Source organism: Rhincodon typus, chromosome 9 (assembly GCF_021869965.1).
Source record: "Rhincodon typus isolate 14 chromosome 9, sRhiTyp1.1, whole genome shotgun sequence".
Classification (NCBI taxonomy): Eukaryota; Metazoa; Chordata; class Chondrichthyes; order Orectolobiformes; family Rhincodontidae; genus Rhincodon; species Rhincodon typus.
In genome coordinates, this window is record NC_063340.1 from 79,108,393 (window position 1) to 79,127,361 (window position 18,969).

Here is an 18,969-nt window from a genome sequence, read left to right on the forward strand (position 1 = left end):
AACGTCAGCCTTCCTGCTCCTCTGATGCTGCTTGGCCTGCTGTGTTCATCCAGCTCTACACCTTGTTATCTCAGGTATGGAGGGACTGTTTTATGAGTTGGGGTTTGGCCTGTACTCATTGTAGTTTAGAAGAATGAGAGGTGACCTTTATTGAAATATGCAAAATTCTTAGGAGACTTGACAGGGTAAGTGCAGAAAGTTTGTTTCCCCTTGTTGAGGAGGTTAAGACCAGAGAGCCTAATCTCAGGATAAGGGATCTCCCTTTTAAAACAGAGATTAGGAGGAATTTCTTATCTCAGAGGTCAGTGAAATTGTGGAACTCTTTACCACAAAGGACTGTTGAGGCTGAGTAATTAAGTAGATTCAAGGCTGAGATAGATTTTTAAAATGTAAGGGAATGGAGGGTTATGGAGAAAAGACAGGAAAGTGGAGCTAAGGATTATTAGATCAACCGCGAACTCACTGAATGGCCTACTTCTGCTCGTACGTCTTATGGACAGGTTCAGTTCAGACACCTATTTTATACTCCATCTGATTTTAGATATTTTTTGTAAGGCTGCTCAGACATGTTAGGATAGATCTTTGGTGGGAATGGCATCAGGACATTTTGACCCAAAAGCAGTAACTATCACTGCGCCACAAGAGCCCTTTTATCTAATTTTAGACTTTGTAAAATTGGATGGGATTTCAAGCAGGCTTCTCATCTGAATCAAACTTCTCTCCCCACATTCACGTCAGGTAAGTTGGATTAAAATCATTGCATTGGTCACATGCACTACAATGACATTACAAAATACAGAAATTCTATCTAAGCTGGTTATACTTTCATTGACCAAATCCTGGTATGCATGATGTTTCTTACCAAACCAGATCAAAGCAAGAAGCTTCAATCAGTATCAGGAATGACTCTAGAATATTCACCAAAAATACATTAACACTGATAGATGCACATGCAGCTTTACTCATGGCACACATATATTTCCTCAATAAGTATAGGAAGAATTGTTCACATTAACTCTCATCTAATATGTTGAGTTCTGCTATCTCAGAGGATAGATCACATTGATGATAGACAGCAGTGTTCCATAAATTACCCATGATACCGCATATGCATCAGTTCAAGAACACACCAAAATCGAAAAAAGAACACAAGGGAGTTTTTTCTAGAAACATATGATTAATTACCTTTTATTCGGATCTTTTATAAGCAATCCAGAGAGTAATGATTTTGCATCAGATGAAAGAGTTCTCGGAAATTTAATGTCCTCCATCAGAATCAATTCAAAAAGCTTCTCATGGTCCTGATTGTAAAAAGGTAGCCGGCCACACATCATCTCATACATAACAACACCTAGACCCCACCAGTCAACAGCACGGCCATAGTCGTTGTCTTCCAAAACCTATACAAATAAAGGACATGTTTGTTATAGCCTGACAGTAATTTTGAGTTTTCAGTTTACCAGAAGTATTATTAATGTAAATTTTCAGACACAGGACTTAAGTATGAATGAAACAACATACTTTAAAATGGTCCTGTCATTAAGTAAGGAATGCACCTGATGCTTTCATTTCTATTAAAATGCGCAATGTTTTGTGCACAAGTGAAATTTTAGCCATATTTTCTTAAAATATCAATATTTCCTCCTGTATAAAGATAATAATATCCAAGTTCATACCAGAAGTGTTTGAACAGACATCACTCCTTGCTCAGCAAGAACACATAAGAAAAAAATTCTAATATAATTCAAACTGTCTAATAAATTTCTCTTAGCGGGGTACAGTCAAACCATAGTTCTACACAAACATTCTGCTTGCGCTTCAATGCAATGAAGGGAGAAGCAGATTATGCCAAAATTTAGACAGATATAGCAAGATTTTATAGAGACAGAGTGAGAGATATCACAGGAACAATGAAAGCTTGTAGAGGACAGAGTTGCCAGGAGTTAGTTTGCCAGCTACATGGCTAGACAATTGATGCCGTTTGGCATGATATCTAAAATTTGATACAATTTGGTTTTTTTTAATAAATAAAGTCATTGCAATTCAATTTTGACACTTTCCACACCATGACATATCAGGAGAACTCCAAATAATCCATTTACAGGAACAAAATTTATCACAGTTCCAAATTAAAATTGATTTTTCTATGTATTTTGTTTGTATTTGCAATTTAGTCTGTAAAAAAAAGAGTCCTTTTCAGTTACTGAAAGCTTCACATGTGATATTTCAATGATGTATCAATCAACATATCAACTGTATTCATTTCCCCCATGCCACCTATTTTTGCACATGGGTAGAAAGTACATAGAGATCAGGTAACATAGTAACAAAATAAGCCCAAAACAATCCATGCCAGTGTTTAACTTCCACAAGTCCTTTCCTAGCTTTTTCTTACTTAAATCTACTATTGGAACCATCTATTTGCTCCTCCTTCAGAAGATTGTCTGATTTCCATGAAATACATCTGCAATGTTTGCTTAAAAAAACTCTCTATGCTAGCATGCTCCACATTTTGCCACTCACTAGGTAAAGAAGTTTCTTCTGAATGTTATATTCAATTTTTTTTGGTGACTCCCATATTACTGGCTTATAGTTATGCTCTCTCCCCACAACAGGAATCATTTTTTCTATATGCACTCTATCAAACCTTTCATGATTTGTTATGCCTTATTTGTGATATTAGGTGACTCCTCAGCCTTTTTTTTCAAGCATCAAAGAGACACAACCTGCCAATCTTTTCCTGGTATGTATACCCACGCATTTGTCATTATACTTGTAAATCTTCTCTGCGCCTACTCCAGTGCCTCTTTTTTTAATATATACCACAACCAGAATTGCATAAGGTACTCATAAGTGCAGTTTAGCCAAAGTTTGACACTTTTTTTTTAATTCTTTCATGGGACATGAGCATTGCTGGCAGTGGCAGTGTGTTGTCTATCACCAACTGCCCTTGAAAAGGGACCAAAGAGCCAGTGTTCTGAGGAAGGGTCACAGGACCCGAAATGTTAACTCTGATTTTGTTTTCACAGAGGCTGCCAGACCTGCTGAGCTTTTCCAGCAACTTCTGTTTTTGCCCTTTAAAAGGTATTGGTGAGCCCCCTTTTTGAATTGATGGAGTCCATCACAGTGCTGTTAGGGAGCTCTGTGATTTTGGTCCAGTTACAAGAGAAATACAACGAACAGCAATATAATTCCAGGATGACATGGGGATTGGAGAGGAACATACAAATTATGGTGCTCAGAAATCTGCTTCCCTTATCCTTCTAGGCTGTTGGCAATCATCCTTTTAGAAGATGCTGGCAAAGGAGGCTTGGCAGCACATTATGGTACATACTGCTGCCACCACAGCATAGGTTAGTGGAGCGCATTAATGTCTTAGGTAGTGTGTGAAGTGCCAATCAAGGCAACTGCTTTGTTTTGGATGATGCCAAATTTCGAGTGTTTTTGAAGCTGCACTCATCCAGGCAAGTGGAGATTATTCTATTACACTCCTGAGTTACACTTTGTAACTGCTGGACAAGCTTTGGAGATGGGTGGCGAGTAATGCCCCACAGAACTCCTAGCTCTGATTCTCTCTTGTAGCCACTGTATTTATGTGGCTGATCCAGTTCAGTTTCTGGTTATGGTAACCATTAGGATGTTAATAGTCAATGATTCAGTAATAAATGTATCATTAAACTTCAAGGGGTGATGGTTGAATTCTCACTTGCTGGAGATGGTCAATGCCTGTTGCTATTGTTGCATGAACGTAACTTACCAGGTATCAGCCCAAATTCAAATGTCATTCAGGAAATGCTGCATATGGACCTATTGTTGCAGTATCTGAAGAACTGCAAATGGTACTGAACATTGTGCAATCATCAACGAACATCTTCACTTCTGATCTTATGGTAGGAAAGTCATCAAAGAATAGCTGAAGGCGATTGGGCCAAGGACAAAATCCTGAGGAATTCCTGGGAATGACAGTATCCGAGGAGCAGGAAAGTCAATGTTTCGGCCTGAGACATTGACTTTCCTGCTCCTTGGATGCAGTCTGATCTGCTGTGCTTTTCCAGCTCCACAGTCATAGACTCTAACTTCCAGCATCTGCAGTCCTTACTGTCTCCTGAGGATATGATTGATTAACAACCCAACAACCTTCAATTGCACTAAATATGCCTCCAGCCATGGAAAAGCTTTCTCTCTTATATCCATTGGCTTCAGTTTTGCTACAATACTCAGTCAAATGCTAAACCTCCTGACTTCATCTCAACACAGATAAAAGAGCTGAACTCAAGGTGAGAGTCACTGACCATGGTTGGTTAGAGTCCCGAAAATCAGAATCCTGCTCCAAACCAGCCTCAAACCTATTGCCTCCCAGCTTTAACTAAGATGTGCAGGTGGGTGGATGACCAACCCTTTTCAATATGTTAGCACCTTAAATTTGATCATAAATCATAAGCCTCACTGTTCCAACATTTTAAACATGAGCCATGGAAAATCAGGTTTCCTGATGAGAGCTGTGGATCAAGGATCTTGGTTCCCTCAATCTTCAGGAACTCTCAGCACAAAGCACCTCTTTTGGTGTTCCACATTGAGGCCTGGTCTGATAACACTTCTCAGTGTCCCTTCCCAAGTCTCATGTAAATATGTTCACTGATTAACCATCACCATAATCAGATTGCAAAAATAAAACTTGCGGTCTTTAAATCGGGTTCCACTCTGGAACCTGACTTTTCTAGTATCAGCTGTGATCACAACAGTGTTATCTAATGTAGAAGTTGATGCTATGCTTTTGGATAATGTTGCCAAGGGATAGTGTAGATGAGAATTGGAGGTAATCCTTCCACATGGGACACCAAATGTAATGGTGCAGGTGTGGGAAGAGAACCAATTGCAGATGATTATCTATCCACAAGTAAACAGGAATGGATCAAGGCAAGCATAATTCCATGCAACTCGTCAACAGGAGAAAAGACTGGAGAAGAGTTATGAGTCAACATTGAAAGCTGGTAAACAAGTAGAGAAATTATACGAGATAATGGCCAGAGATCACTGTATGCCATTTGTAAATATGACAAGAGCAGGTTCAATACTGCTGCAAGAGTGGACATGTGAATAGAGGAATTCAAGCAAGACATTCAGGGAAGGGGATAGATTTATGAGGACACAACATGTTCAAAAGCTGCACAGAAAGAAGATTGGAGATGACGTTCACTATAAATAAATAGATACGTACATCCCAATTATTTGATTTGAATCAGATTTTAGCCAGCACATCTGCTTCCTGTTATCAATCTAACTCATAGTTCCAACCTATATACTTGCACATAATATGTCTAACAAGTTATACATTTGGAACATCACATTATTCAGAGTTACAGGCAAAAGTCAAATATTCTACCAAATATTTCCAAGTCTGATCTCAGATAACTAGAGAAACATATATTTCAATATTAAATGCAATGGATATCAAGCCGCATGACTAATGCCATGGTACAAACCATGGGAATCTTGTGCAAAGTGGAACAGTTTAGAAACCAAGTCAAAACAATAAACCAAGATTCATTATAGTGGCACCCTACAGTCGGATAAAACAATGGTTTGGTCATGGCGATCCTCTCTTTAGCATTGCTACTGTTACTTGGGAGCCCTATCTAGCATGATAGTCTCTGCTTCATTTGCTGCAGAGGAAATCAGTGGGATGAGAAGATTCATGATTCAATGTTTTCTATTTTTTCTGGGTTCTCTTTACAGAAAGCAGAATTTCTTTTGTATTCCCTTCAAGACCCACTTCCACTACCCTTCCATACAGTCAAGCTCCATTTACAACCTTTTCCTAGTTGTCTGCATTAACATACTCCTCCTTCATGTATTGATAGTCCCTAAGGCAGTGGTATAGATGTTCAGATAGTCATGACCCAGTGGCCAGGTCATGGTGCACCAAGTCCTTGAGTATTCAGCTATCATGTTTTCAATGATTGTAGCAAATACAGCACAGATGTTGTCGGGTTAGCAATGAATGGATCCAGGTGGCATTAGCATGATCCAGGAATTTGACTTAAAATGTTGTCTTCCACAGAGAGCAGTGGAGGCTGAGTCATTGAATACATTCAATGTTGAGTTCAAAATTTTAAATCTGTGAGGCGGAAAAGGTGGAATTAAGGTCACAAATAAATCAGCTATGATTTTATTGACTGGCAGAGAGGGCTCTAAAAGCGAAATGGCTTACTTCTGCTCCTATTTACGTTATTCTGATCTCGTCCTGTCGAGAGGTACCAAAGATATATCTAAGCCAGCGAAAGGAAACCTGTTCAGCCTTTTCTTCTGCCTAGCATATCTGTCCAGATGGAAAGCTGTTCAGCCTTGCTCGTCCAGGATTCAAGACAAAGGTATGTCAAGCACAAATCAGAAAGTTGCTTGACACCAATAACGTTATATTAGTATTCCATACAGAGGACCATCTTCAAAAACAAACAGAAGTAGCAGGGATACAAGACTGCAAGATTGCTATGCTAAGATAATTGGTAGCAGTAGGCAAAAATGGCACAGCAACTGAAAAATAAAGTTGTGGTGGTACAGAACAGACTACTAGATTGTTGAATTGAGAGGCTCCGTTTGTAATGCAGTTAGTGGTAGTTAAGAACCAGAGCAAAAGCCTCATTCAGGCCTTCAGACTATTCCAAGTAGTTTAAAGAAGCTCAAACATTTACAGCAAGGAAGATTTTTTTTTAAATAAAGCATCAATTTTAAATGTTTACCGACATGAAAGTACAGTTATTTGGGCAAGGGAAACATCCTGGCCCCCCCACCTCTGGTGACACATGGATCAAATTCTGCTCAACAGCATTCAACTCATGCATTAGAGAGTGTGAAAAGTTCACCAAAGCAAACCCAATTGTAAACATCAGAACTTAAAATTAAAAAAAACTAACAAAGAAGTAGCAAATGTGGCAACGGGATTATTACGATAACTGCTGCAGTCTTGTGTGTTAAAATATCATATTAAAAACCTTACATGTGCATGTATTTCCTATCTTCATTACTTACATCCTCCTGAATATTGTAAGGTATTTGTATCTTTTGTTTTAGACACCGTAAACTCTGAAGTCTATTTATAATGGAAGCAGTGTATAGAAACTTGTTAAGTGATTATACTTTCCTGCTAGTGATAGCTCCTATTCTCCAGCTCCTCAGTCCCAGATAAAGTTTCTGGTTCCTGAACTGCAGTAATTTTCCATGTAACTTATTGTTAATTTACAAACTGAAGTTCTTTATATAGAAAAAATAAGTAGGAACCATTGTAAAATTAATTCCTTGGTGCTAGTAAGGTAGGCCTTTCTTGGCTTTGATATCTGGGAAGGTGGTGGTGGACCTTCATACTGCAATTATTCTTTTCAACAGTTTGATACAACTTAGTGACTTGGTGAGAATAGCTGATAACCAACTATGTTTCCACAAGGATAAGGATGTATCCATAATCTGACTGCTGCATAGTCACTTTTACTCACCCAGTAACCTAACCACTTGACTAGCATAGTTGATTCACGTCTGCATTCCCCGAACCAAATAGTTCCTTTATTATATTTCTATGAGAACTGAAATAGCACAATTAGATAAGTAAGCTTCCTCGATAAAAAAATGGGATAGCAACAGGAATCGGCCAATTAGTCCATCCAGCATATTTTTTAAGGTGAGAGGAGAAAGATTTAAAAAGGACAAGGGGCAACTTTTTTTTAAACACAGTGAGTAGATGGTATGTGGAATGAACTGCCAGACGAAGTGGCGGATAAAGGTACAGTTAGAACATTTAAAAGACATTTGGGTAAGTACATGAATAGGAAAGGTCTGAAGGGATATGGGCAAAACACAGCCAGGTGGGACTAGTTTAGTTTGGGAATATGGTCGGCGTGGACTAGTTGGGCCGAAGGGTCTGTTACTGTGTTGATACGACTCTATGACTCTAAGCTTGTTCCAACATTCAATACAATTATGGCTGATTGAACACCAGTGCTTTTCACTCATCCCATCCTCATAACTCCGTACGCCACTGGTAATCATACATCTATCAATCTCTACCTTAAACATACTCAAAGACTGAGCCTCCACTGCCTCATGGTAGAGAATTCTAAAGGTTCACAACCTGGAGAAAATATAACTATTTTCATCTCGGATGTAAGTAGCATTCCCCTTATTTTTAAATTGTGCTCCCTGGTTGGAGACTCCCTAACTGGGGCAACATTTTATTTGCACTGACCCTATTTATCCTTTTAATTGTATTGTACGTTTCAATGAGATCACCTCTTATTCTTCAAAACTCTAGAGAATATAGGCCCATTTTGCTTAATCTCTTCATAGGTCATCTCGAGGAGTGTTCTGAAGAAGGTTCACAGGACCTGAAACATTAACTCTGCTTTCTCTCTACAGATGCTGCCAGACCTGCTAAGCTTTTCCAGCAATTTCTTCTGGGCAGATGGGTTTGGATCTCACCATGAGACATGATAATATGTGAATTCAATTTTTAACAATCTAGATTTGAAAACTAGTCAAACAGCTCTTTTTTTTATACATTTACAGGACATGGACATCACTGATTGGGCCAGCATTTATTACCTATGCCTAGTTTTTTTGATCCACTGAAGGAACAGTGATATATTTCAAAGTCAGGGTTGCAAGTGGCTTGGAGGGGGACCTTGAAAATTTCTAGATGGTAATGTCATTAGTGCTATTTTGGGCTGTTGCTTGACTAGTCTGTGAGACAGCTCACCTCCAATAGTATTACCAGATTCAAAACATTAATTCTATTTTTCCCCACAGATGCTGCCAGACCTGCTGATTTTCTCCAGCATTCTCCGTATTTGTTCCACATTTCCAGCACTGCAGTATTTTGCTTTTATTGTTGCATTAATACAGAGGATTTTGCAGAGCTGTCAAGGCTGTGTTTACCACTTTTGCCTCTGGTACCTTAGTTCATGCCAGGTGGTCTGTCTGGTTTCATTGCTTTTTTGAAACTTTCTGGTGATTGTTGCAAATGGATGGCATACTAGGCCATTTCAGAGGTCAATTAAAAGTCAATCACATTTCTGTCAGTTACATGTAGGCCAAACCAAATATTCTAAAGTTTCCCTAAGTAATATTAGTGAAACAGATGGGTTTTTATGACAATTGTCACTATTTTCACGGTCATCACTAGACTTTTAATTCCAGATTTTTATTGAATTTAAATTTCACCATCTGCCATGGTGGTATTTAAACCCAGATTCTCAGATATTGCTTGAATTTCTGGATTCCTAGTCTAGCGAAATTACACGAGATCATTGTCTCCCCTTAATATAATCATTGTCGTTTGCTATAAACAAACATCTGGTTTAATGACGACTTTAGGAAAGGAAATCTGATTGTCCTCATCTACATGTGACTCCAGGCTCAGAAATACACTTTAATATTAAATTCCTCTGAAATGGCTTGCCAAATCACTTAGTTGTAGCAAAACACCACAAAATCTACTGAACGGAATGAAACCGGAAAGAACATTCAGGAAAGACCTATGGACCAGAAAAACAACAACAGCAAATGCAGCCCTGTCAACCATGTCCCACAGACTAATCAAGCTGCAACCTGATAATGTCTAATAGGTACGATTCCCAGATTAGTTCCAGACATTACCATAATGGGCCCTGGCTACGTCCCAATCCACTGGCAGGACAGATTCATTAGAGACAGTGGCACTGTAGTATACATTCAGGAGAGTTGTCCTGGGAGTCTTCAGCATAGACTTTGGATCCTATGAAGTTTCATAGCACCAGGTCAAACTTTCTGTGATTACCACTTATGAATCCCTCACTTGGCTAATGGATTAGTACTCCTCCATGTTGAGCACCACTTAGAGAATGCACAGAGGGTAGCAATGTACTGATAAAACATCTTTATATTTTCTTCAGTTTTATCAGTCACCATTTTCTTGTATCTACTCTTTGCATTTCTAACTTCATTCTTCACCACCACTTTCTACACTCCTCTAAGCCTTCTAAAAGCGCTTTTCTTAGACTTTCATGTGCTGTAGTTTTTAGCATTATCTCACCTTCTATGCTTTTGGATACCCAGAGTCTACATTGTGCCTGTAAAATCTCACAAACCCACAACCTGTAATACTAAGAATACTTCTGAAGAAGGATCTAGGCCCGAAACGTCAGCCTTTCTGCTCCTCTGATGCTGCTTGGCCTGCTGCGTTCATCCAGCTCTACACCTTGTTACCTGTAATACTTTGCAAGACAAAGGCAGCAGATGCAGGGGAATGCAACCAACTACAGGTTCCACTCCTAGCCACAAATGATCTTGACTTGGAGTAATAATTGTTCTTTTTCTTCACTGTTGCCATATCAAAATTAAGAAAGTCTCTTTCTAATAGCACTGCGGCTATCCTTATACCCTAAGGATTGCAGCAGCTGAAGAAGGTAGTTCAACACCACTTCTCCATTTAAAAATGCACAATAAATGCTGTCCTAGCCAGCAACGCATGCTTCCCAGAAACAATTTTTAAAAACACTCTGGACTTCAATTTCTGTACTTTTGTAAAGAAGCCCTCTCCGACAATGTGTTATAATCCTTTCTGTAGGTGTTCTCATTGTTTGTGTGAATCTTTTTGTTTCCTGGTTGTTTGAAGTCTGAAACAAGTGAAAGAAATGTGGCTGGTGTAACCATTTAGAATACACTACAAAAAACAATCTGCATTTCTTCAACTGATTGTTTGCTTAAGTTGAAATAAACTACACAATCTCCATATTCTGTGTGACCCAGAACTGAACATTAAATCACAAATCACAACCGGCCCAGAGGCTTTTTACTTCTAATCTGACATTTCCCAGGTCTAACCCTACCTTGTCACATGAAATAGTTACAATGCTTATTCTTTACTTCACCACCCCAACCTCCACTTTGCCCAATTATTTTCCTGGCATCCTAATCTCCACAAGCCCTAAATTGTTCAAAATCTTACTTCTCATTTCATTTCCCACACACTACAACACAGGAACCGGCACTTTGGCCCACCAAACCTGCACCAATCCAAACCCTTATTTAGACCCGATACCTATTGCCCTCTGTTCTCCTCCTGTTGATGCATCTATCAAGATGTACCTTAAACATTGCTAATGTACCTGCTTCCACCACCTCTACTGGCAGCGTGTTGCAGGCATCCACCATCCTCTGTGTGAAAAATGTTCTCTGCACATCTCCCAAAAACTTTCCTCCTACCACTTTGAACCTTTGCTCTCATGTAGATGACCTTTCCACCCTATCTCTGCCTCTCAATTTTGTAGACCCCCATCATGTTGCTCCTCAGCCTCCCGTCTTTCTGGAGAAAATAATCCGAGTTTATCCAACCTCTCTTCATAATTAAAATCCTCCAAACCAGGCAACATCCTGGTAAACCTTCTCTACATCCTCTCCAAAGCATCCAAGTCCTTCTGGTAGTGTGGTGACCAAAACTGCACACAATATTCCAAATGTGGCCTAACCAAAGTTTATTTCTGCTATTCCATAACTTGCCAACTTTTTTTATTCAATGAAGGCAAGCCTGCTATATGCCTTTTTGACCACCTTATCCACCTGTGTTGCCACTTTCAGGCATCTGTGGACCCGTACATCCAGATCCCTCTGTATGTTAATGCTCCTAAGGGTTCTGCCATCCATTGTATAATCTGCACCTGAATTTGATCTTCTAAAATGCATCACCTTGCATTTGTCTGGATTAAACTTCATCTGCCATTTCTCTGCCCAAATCTGCAATCTATCTATATCCCACTGGAACCTTTGACGATCCTCTTCACTATCTGCAACTCCATTAATTTTGCTGTCATCCGCAAACTTACGAATCAGACCACCTACATTTTCCTCTCTACCATTTATATATATTACAAACAACAATGGTCCCAGCACAGATCCCTGCAGAACACCACTAGTTACTAATCTCTACTCAGAAAAGCACTCTTTCACTGCTACTCTCTGTCTTTTATGACCAAGCTAGTTTCGTATCCATCTAGCCAGCTAACCCCGATCCCATGAGATTCTACCTTTTGTACCAGACTGCCATGAGGTACCTTATCAAATGCCTTCCTAAATCATGTAGACAACATCCATTGCCCTTTCCTCATCAATTATTCTTGTCAGCTCCTCAAAAATCTCAATCAAGTTGGTGAGACGACATGACCTTGCCCGCACAAACCCATGCTGCCTATCATTAACAAATCCACTCGCTTCCAAATGTGAATAAATCCTGTCTCTCAGTATCTTCTCCAGCTTCTACAAGGCTCACTGGCTTGTAATTATCTGGATTATCTCTGTTTGCTGTCTTAAACAAAGGAACAATACTAGCCATTCTCCAGGCCTCTGGAACCTCGCCTGAGGCCAAAGAAGACACAAAGATATCTGTAAAGGCCCCTGCTATTTCCTCCATAATCTCCCACAGTATCCTGGGATAGATCATATCAGCCCCAGGGACTTGTCTACCTTAATGCATTTCAAGACACCCAACAAATATTCCTTCATTATGTTGACTTGCCCAAGAGTGTTCAAATACCTTTCCCTAACCTCAACATCCCGTGTGCCCCTCTCTTTGGTGAATACCAATGTAAAGTACTCATTAAGGATCTCAGTCATTTTCTCTGGCTCCAAACATAACCTCCCTCCTTTAGTCTTGAGTGATCTATGGTTTCCCTAGCTACCCTCTTGCTGCTAATATATGTATAAAGTGCCTCTTTAACCCTGCTGGCTAAGGACATTTCATAGCTCCTTTTAGCCCTCCTAACTCCCCGTTTGAACTCCTTCCTACTTTCTCTATATTCTTCTCTAATCAACTGATCTTTAAAAGACTCCCACATCGGATGTAGACTTAGCTTCAAACAGCCGCTCCCAATCCACATTCTCCAATTCTTGCCTAATTCAGTTATAGTTGGCCTTCCCCCAATTTAACACCTTTATCCAAGGTCCACTCTCGTCCTTATCCATAAGTATCCAAAAAATGTATGGAATTATGGTCACTAGTCCCAAAATGCTTCCCCACCGAAACATTGATCACCCGGCCAGGCTCATTTCCCAATACCAAGTCCAGTATTGCCACCTCCCTCACTGGACTATCCATGTACTGTTTCAAAAAACCCTCCTAGACACGCCTAACAAATTGCTAACTATCCAAACCACTAAGGGAGTCCCAGTCAACATGGGGGATGTTAAAATCATCCAACACAACAACCCTGTTATTTTCACACTTTTTCAGAATCTGACTACATATCTCTTTCTCTATCTCCTGCTGGCAGCTCAGCGGTCTGTAGTACAATCTCAGCATTGCAAATGCACCCGTCCTATTCCCGAGTCTACCCATAATGCCTCGCTGCAAGATCCCTCCGGGGATCAACACAGCTGGGATATGCTCTCTAACCAGTAATGCAACTCCCCCATCTCTTTTGTTTCCTCCTCTGTCTCATCTAAAACATCGCTTTTCTAGAACATCAAGATGCCAATCCTGTTCTTCTTTCAATCATGTCTATGTGATAGCAGCATCATAGCTGCACACATTAATCCAGTCTCTAAGTTCTTACCTGTTATACTTGTTGTATTGAAACAAATACAGTCCAAGTGTTCAGTTCCACTGCCCTGAACCTCACCCTGAATGTTCTTTCTCTTAGCTATTTTGGCGTCAGTCTCAAGCTCATCTCCACTCTCTTGACTTCCTGACCTGCTGCTTTGGTTCCCACCATGCCCCCACCACACTACTTTAAACCCTCCCAAGTAGCACTCTCAAATGTCCCCGTGTCTGCGTGGATTTCCTCCGGGTACTCCGGTTTTCTCCCACAGTCCAAAGGTGTGTAGGTTAGGTGGATTGGCCATGCTAAATTGCCCATAGTGTTCAGGGATGTGCAGCTTAGGTGGGTTGTAGGGGGAATGGGTCTGGATGGGATGCTCCAAGGGTTCGTGTGGACTTGATGGGCCGAAGGGTCTGTTTCCACACATTAGGGATTCTATGATGATGATATTGGTGCCCCTCCAGTTTAGACAGAACCCGTCCTTCTTGTATAGGTCCCACCTTTCCTGGAACACATCCTATTGATCCACATATCTAAAGTCCTACCGACTATACCAGCTCTTTAGCCACATGTTTAATTGTACTCTGTCTCTGTTCCTGGCCTCAGTAGCACGTGGCATGGAGTAATCCTGAGATTACTACCCTAGCAGTCTTGCTTTTTAGTTTACTACCTAACTCCTTGATTTGTCATTAAGGCACCTTGTCACTCTCCTACCTCTGTCATTTGTGCCAATATGGACAATTACTTCTATCTGTTTCAGAATGCCCTGTAGCCACTCAGAGTCATCCATGACCTTGGCACCAAGGAAGCAACATACCATCCTGGAGTTTCTCTTGCAGCCATAGAAGTGCCTATCTGTGCCCCTGACTATCGAATCTCTAATTACAATTGCTATACCTCACTTGGTCCCTCCCCTCTGTACAGCAGGTCCATTCGTGGTGCCACTGCTCCAGGGGCTTCCAGTACCTGACGGGCCACCCCTGTCATCAGTAAACCAAAATGGACTACTTGCTTGACAGGGAGACAGCTGCAGGGGACTCCTGCACTCACTAATTGTCCCCTGTAATGGTCACCCACCTATCTTCCTATACCTTAGGTATGACCATGTTTCTGTAACTTCTATCTGCGACGCTCTCCACCATTTGTGTGCTTCTTAGAGCTTCCAACTGCTGCTCAAGCTGATCCATTCGTTCAGTGAGCAGCTGAAGCTGGGTATACTTCCTGATGTAATTATCAGGGATGTTCTCCGTGTCCACAATTGACCACACCTTGCAGACGTAACATAAACCCCACCAACTGACATGACTAACCCTCTACTGGCTGTTAGTTTACAAGTTAAATTTTAATTAGCAACCTAAAAATTACAGTTACTACTTTCTAACGAGTAACTCACCCCCCCACCAACTTACTCACTATCGGAACTCCCAGTACCAACCAGAAGATGAACTAAATGTACCAACCCTTTAGAAAGACTGAGGCACATTTACTTTGCACTGCAGTGAGATTCCTTCACCTGCAGCACTAACAGAATGAATGGGTTAACACAAACTAGCACCTGACCAATCAAAAACCTTGCCTCCTTTTCCCCCTGTGATGTCATCAGGATGCTTCCCTGGAATGGGTGGATGCTGGCTCCTCCTGAAAGGAACGTGCCTGAACCAAAACTTGACAGCCCTGTGAATTTTGCTGGAGTAAAATTAAAATCCTCATCCTTGACCACCTGCCCATTGTCTTTGGAACATGTGGTTGCGTCTACTGGAACTGTGATGCCTTGTACAGATTCACTTCTACCAATTCTTCTTATTAGTACTGGTCTAAGATATTGATACCAATTGGGAAAGGATGCCTACGCAAAGTTTTCAGCAGAAGGAAAGTTTGGTCTTGATGAAAGAATAGGTTATTACACAGAACTCAGTAGCTAATTACATAACTTCTGAATTACATGATAATCTCTTCTGGGACCTCAGGTTAGACTCGAGAGTAAGTACACATTTCTGTTTAGCTACATGAATTTAGCACCTAGAAATCTGTACTGGAAACTAGTTAGCTCCTCCCAGGAACAGTCCTGATTAGCAGATCTTATGATGTCAGTCAACCTATTATTATAAAGAGGAGGTCAAACCCCTCTGATAATTAAAATCGAAATACAAGCCACCAATCTGTTACAATGGGAGTAGAGGTCCCCTTCTAATAATTAAAACCCGAAACACGCAGAGAAGCTCGTCTCACCTCACCTAATCTGCTAAACTGTTATGGAGAAGGGGAGCTTAAATGAAAGAAAATGCCTGATCGACTTTATAAATAACAAGTAACAATTTTTTTATTTAACCCTAGCAATGAACAAATTAACAGAATTACTAACAAACTGAACAATTCCCCCAAGTACTAACTATTCCGTAACAGAAGTAAATTCTACTGGAATGCTGTTCAAATAAACACAAATCCCACTTACATAAACCCAATTAATAAGACAACAATAAATTAAAACTTAATCTCTCCAAGTTCAAACAGACTGTGTCTTCTGGACACTCTGCCTTCTCTGGCCTTTCTTCTATCCATCTCAAGTTACAAATGCCTTTCTTCCGCTGATTCTGTTGTCAAGGATGTTTTCTCTGTAAAGACTCTTAGCTAGACGTGCCATGGTACCTTTGATTAATTAGATGGTGCTTTGTCTGAGAGCTAAAAGGTGTTGTCTCTTGGCAGTTGGCTCTCCCTGATTTTCCAAATGCCCTCATCTTTATACTTTTGATGACCTATTAATTTCTTTACAGTTGGATTGGTTCTAAGTTGTCAACACCATCAGAATTAAATTTGATAGGTTTTTAGTATCTAAAGGCTTGGTTTAAATTGATTGGCTACATTTGAAAAGACTTGTTGTCCTGGTAAAAATGCTGCTTGGCTGTTCAATGCAAAATGTTTCCATTCGGGTGCTCTCTGTGTGCACCTGCTGGTCAGATATCCATTTTAACTCTTAACACTGAAGAGAACACTACCTTTTAAAGGGACGATGCAATGCTTTCCCCCACTTTACAATTTTACACACACCAACTTCACAACACTATTCAGGTACTAACTGCCTCATACAACAGTCATGAATCACTGGTGTAGTATGCTGGAAAATAAGCCCCACTATTCCCAGGGTCATCACAAAAGTTAAAGATTTTAAAATAAGTATATTAAACTCCCAAATTTACTTGATTTTCAGACCCAAGTTGATAGAAAGCACAGATCAGCTTTCTGTACTCAGCAAGAATTATTTTTTATTACAAGTAATTAGACTCTAGTTACAAATAAAAGTTATAAACCATCAGCAGATAACACTATGAATTAAAAGTCTAATATTCTTATAAACTTCTCATTACAAACAGACAGGTTATAGAGCTAAGAAAGGCTGGAAGGCAGATTGGTGGTTGCTGCAAAGATGGTTATAGATCTTAAGCTGATCAGAATGTTGCATTGAAGTCATCTTTCTTTGAACGGTTCCACTGATTCACAAGAGAAACATGGCAGCTGGTTAGCTTGTAAAATATCTGATTAATCAATTAAAAGTCATAGTTTATAGCAACTGTTGAAGGAAAGATTGTTTTTCTCCAGGTTTAAAGTGAATTTTGACTGCAGAAAAGAGAGTGACTGCTTCTGAATTTATGGAGATCAAGTCCCTTCTCTGTATCTTGTTCCAAGCCCCAAACTGTTCAGTTAACTGATAACTAAACACACAGCTGTTAGCAGGCAAATGCACAGTGGCATTGACAACTTGTCACTAGTACACAGGTCAATCAATTCCTTGTTGCCATCCAGTTGCATTTCTTTGCAACATCTCAGGTCCTGTTTGTCTGCAACCACTTCAATCACTGCTTGTTCAAACAGCTATTTACAATGCTTTCCATGGATGTCTGGTTACTTGCTTGTCAAAACATACAGCCATCCTTTGAAACACTTGTTTAAAACAGTTCTTCCCCATTTCAGTCCACAACTTTTGAAGAGCGCCCAAAGGACTTGGGTCCTTCCACAACAGTCTTATTCCAGTCCCTGACTTTAACATCCTCCAATCTTATGAGTTATGTTATTTTTTCACTTCTCCCAATCCAAGTCATCCAATTTTGTTTCAATGCATACCTTTTTCCTTCCTACCTCCCCGACGGAAACTTCACCTCTTTCTCACCACCTTTACAATGACTGTCTCATTGACAAACCTTTCGGTCACGTAACGCATCTACAAGAGCTTACCTTTTCCCCAGCACCTGCCTCTCCATTCATTTATTAAGTAACATAGAACATAACCAGTGGTATAATAAAACAAAGAACTGCAGAGGATGAAGATTGCAAACAAACACAGAAAATGCTGGAGAAACTCAGCAGATCTGGAAGCATCTGTGGGAAGAAAGCACAGTTAACATTTCTAGTCCAGTTCTGAAGACAATTGTTCCAGCAATTTCCGTTTTTGCTTCATAACCAGTGGTATAAGTATACAGCTCCACCAATTTCTGTTTTTGCTTCATTATCAGCGGTATATATCTTAGATTCTTTTGTGAATATTGGGAAGGCATGCTAATGAGTTTCCAAATTAAGATCAAAAAGTAAGATACTGATGTTAGAGGCTCAAAAAATAATATCCATCCAGTCAAGCTTCAACACGCTGATTCACCTTATAGAACATTAAAGTTTAGTAGATTTGTGCTGAGTACAAAGAGGGTTTATGCAAATCTTTCAAGGTTTTGATACCACTTATCATATACCGAACTTAGCTGCTCTGCAGATGATAGAATGTTCTTGCTCAATGCAGATCCCATGCATGATCTGGAACTAGAGATATGGCTATCTTGGAAAATAAGACAAAAATTACACGTGCACCTAAAAGGAACTGAGCTCCAATACCTTCATTATTTTTACTTTCTCGTGAGAAAGTGAAGAAAATGGTCATGTTAAATTTTTTGACTTTTCTAAAATTTCCTTTCTTGAAATTGTTCACCCTACTTCTATCTTCTTTATCTATTTTCCTTCTTTCACAATGTGAGCATTGCTGCATGTGGGTGCTGGCATGGCGGAGACAAGATCCACGCTGATTTTTCAGCGACAGTGCTGGATGGCCAAGTTCCAACTCACGTTGGCTTGTAACTTAGAGAGGAATTTGCAAGTGGTTGTGTCCTCGTGCATCTGTTGTCCAAGTACTTCTAAATGGTGGAGATTACAAGCTTGGCATGAGCTTGTTTGAAGAAGCCTTTGTAAGCTTCTGCAGTGCATCTTGTATATAGTACAAACTGCTGCCACTGTGCATTGGTGGTGGAGCACGTGAATGTTTAAGGTGATTGAGGAAGTGAATGTCTAAGGTGGCACAGACGGAGTGTCAAATAGGCTGCTATATCTTGGATAGCAGTAAGCTTAAGTATTGTCAGAATAAGAGGTAACTTGT

General features: G+C 40.1%; 1 protein-coding gene across 6 annotated transcripts in view; it reads right to left on the reverse strand.

Moving 5' to 3' along the window:
* Nucleotides 1-1,181: 1,181 nt before the first annotated feature.
* Nucleotides 1,182-18,969, reverse strand: part of akt3a (v-akt murine thymoma viral oncogene homolog 3a) — a 460,369-nt gene continuing 442,581 nt past the window's right edge. For all 6 annotated transcript variants that reach the window (XM_048601225.1, XM_048601227.1, XM_048601226.1 and 3 more), the window contains one exon: nucleotides 1,182-1,400. In XM_048601225.1, the coding sequence (XP_048457182.1) occupies nucleotides 1,182-1,400 (219 nt within the window). The remainder of the gene's footprint in view (nucleotides 1,401-18,969) is intronic.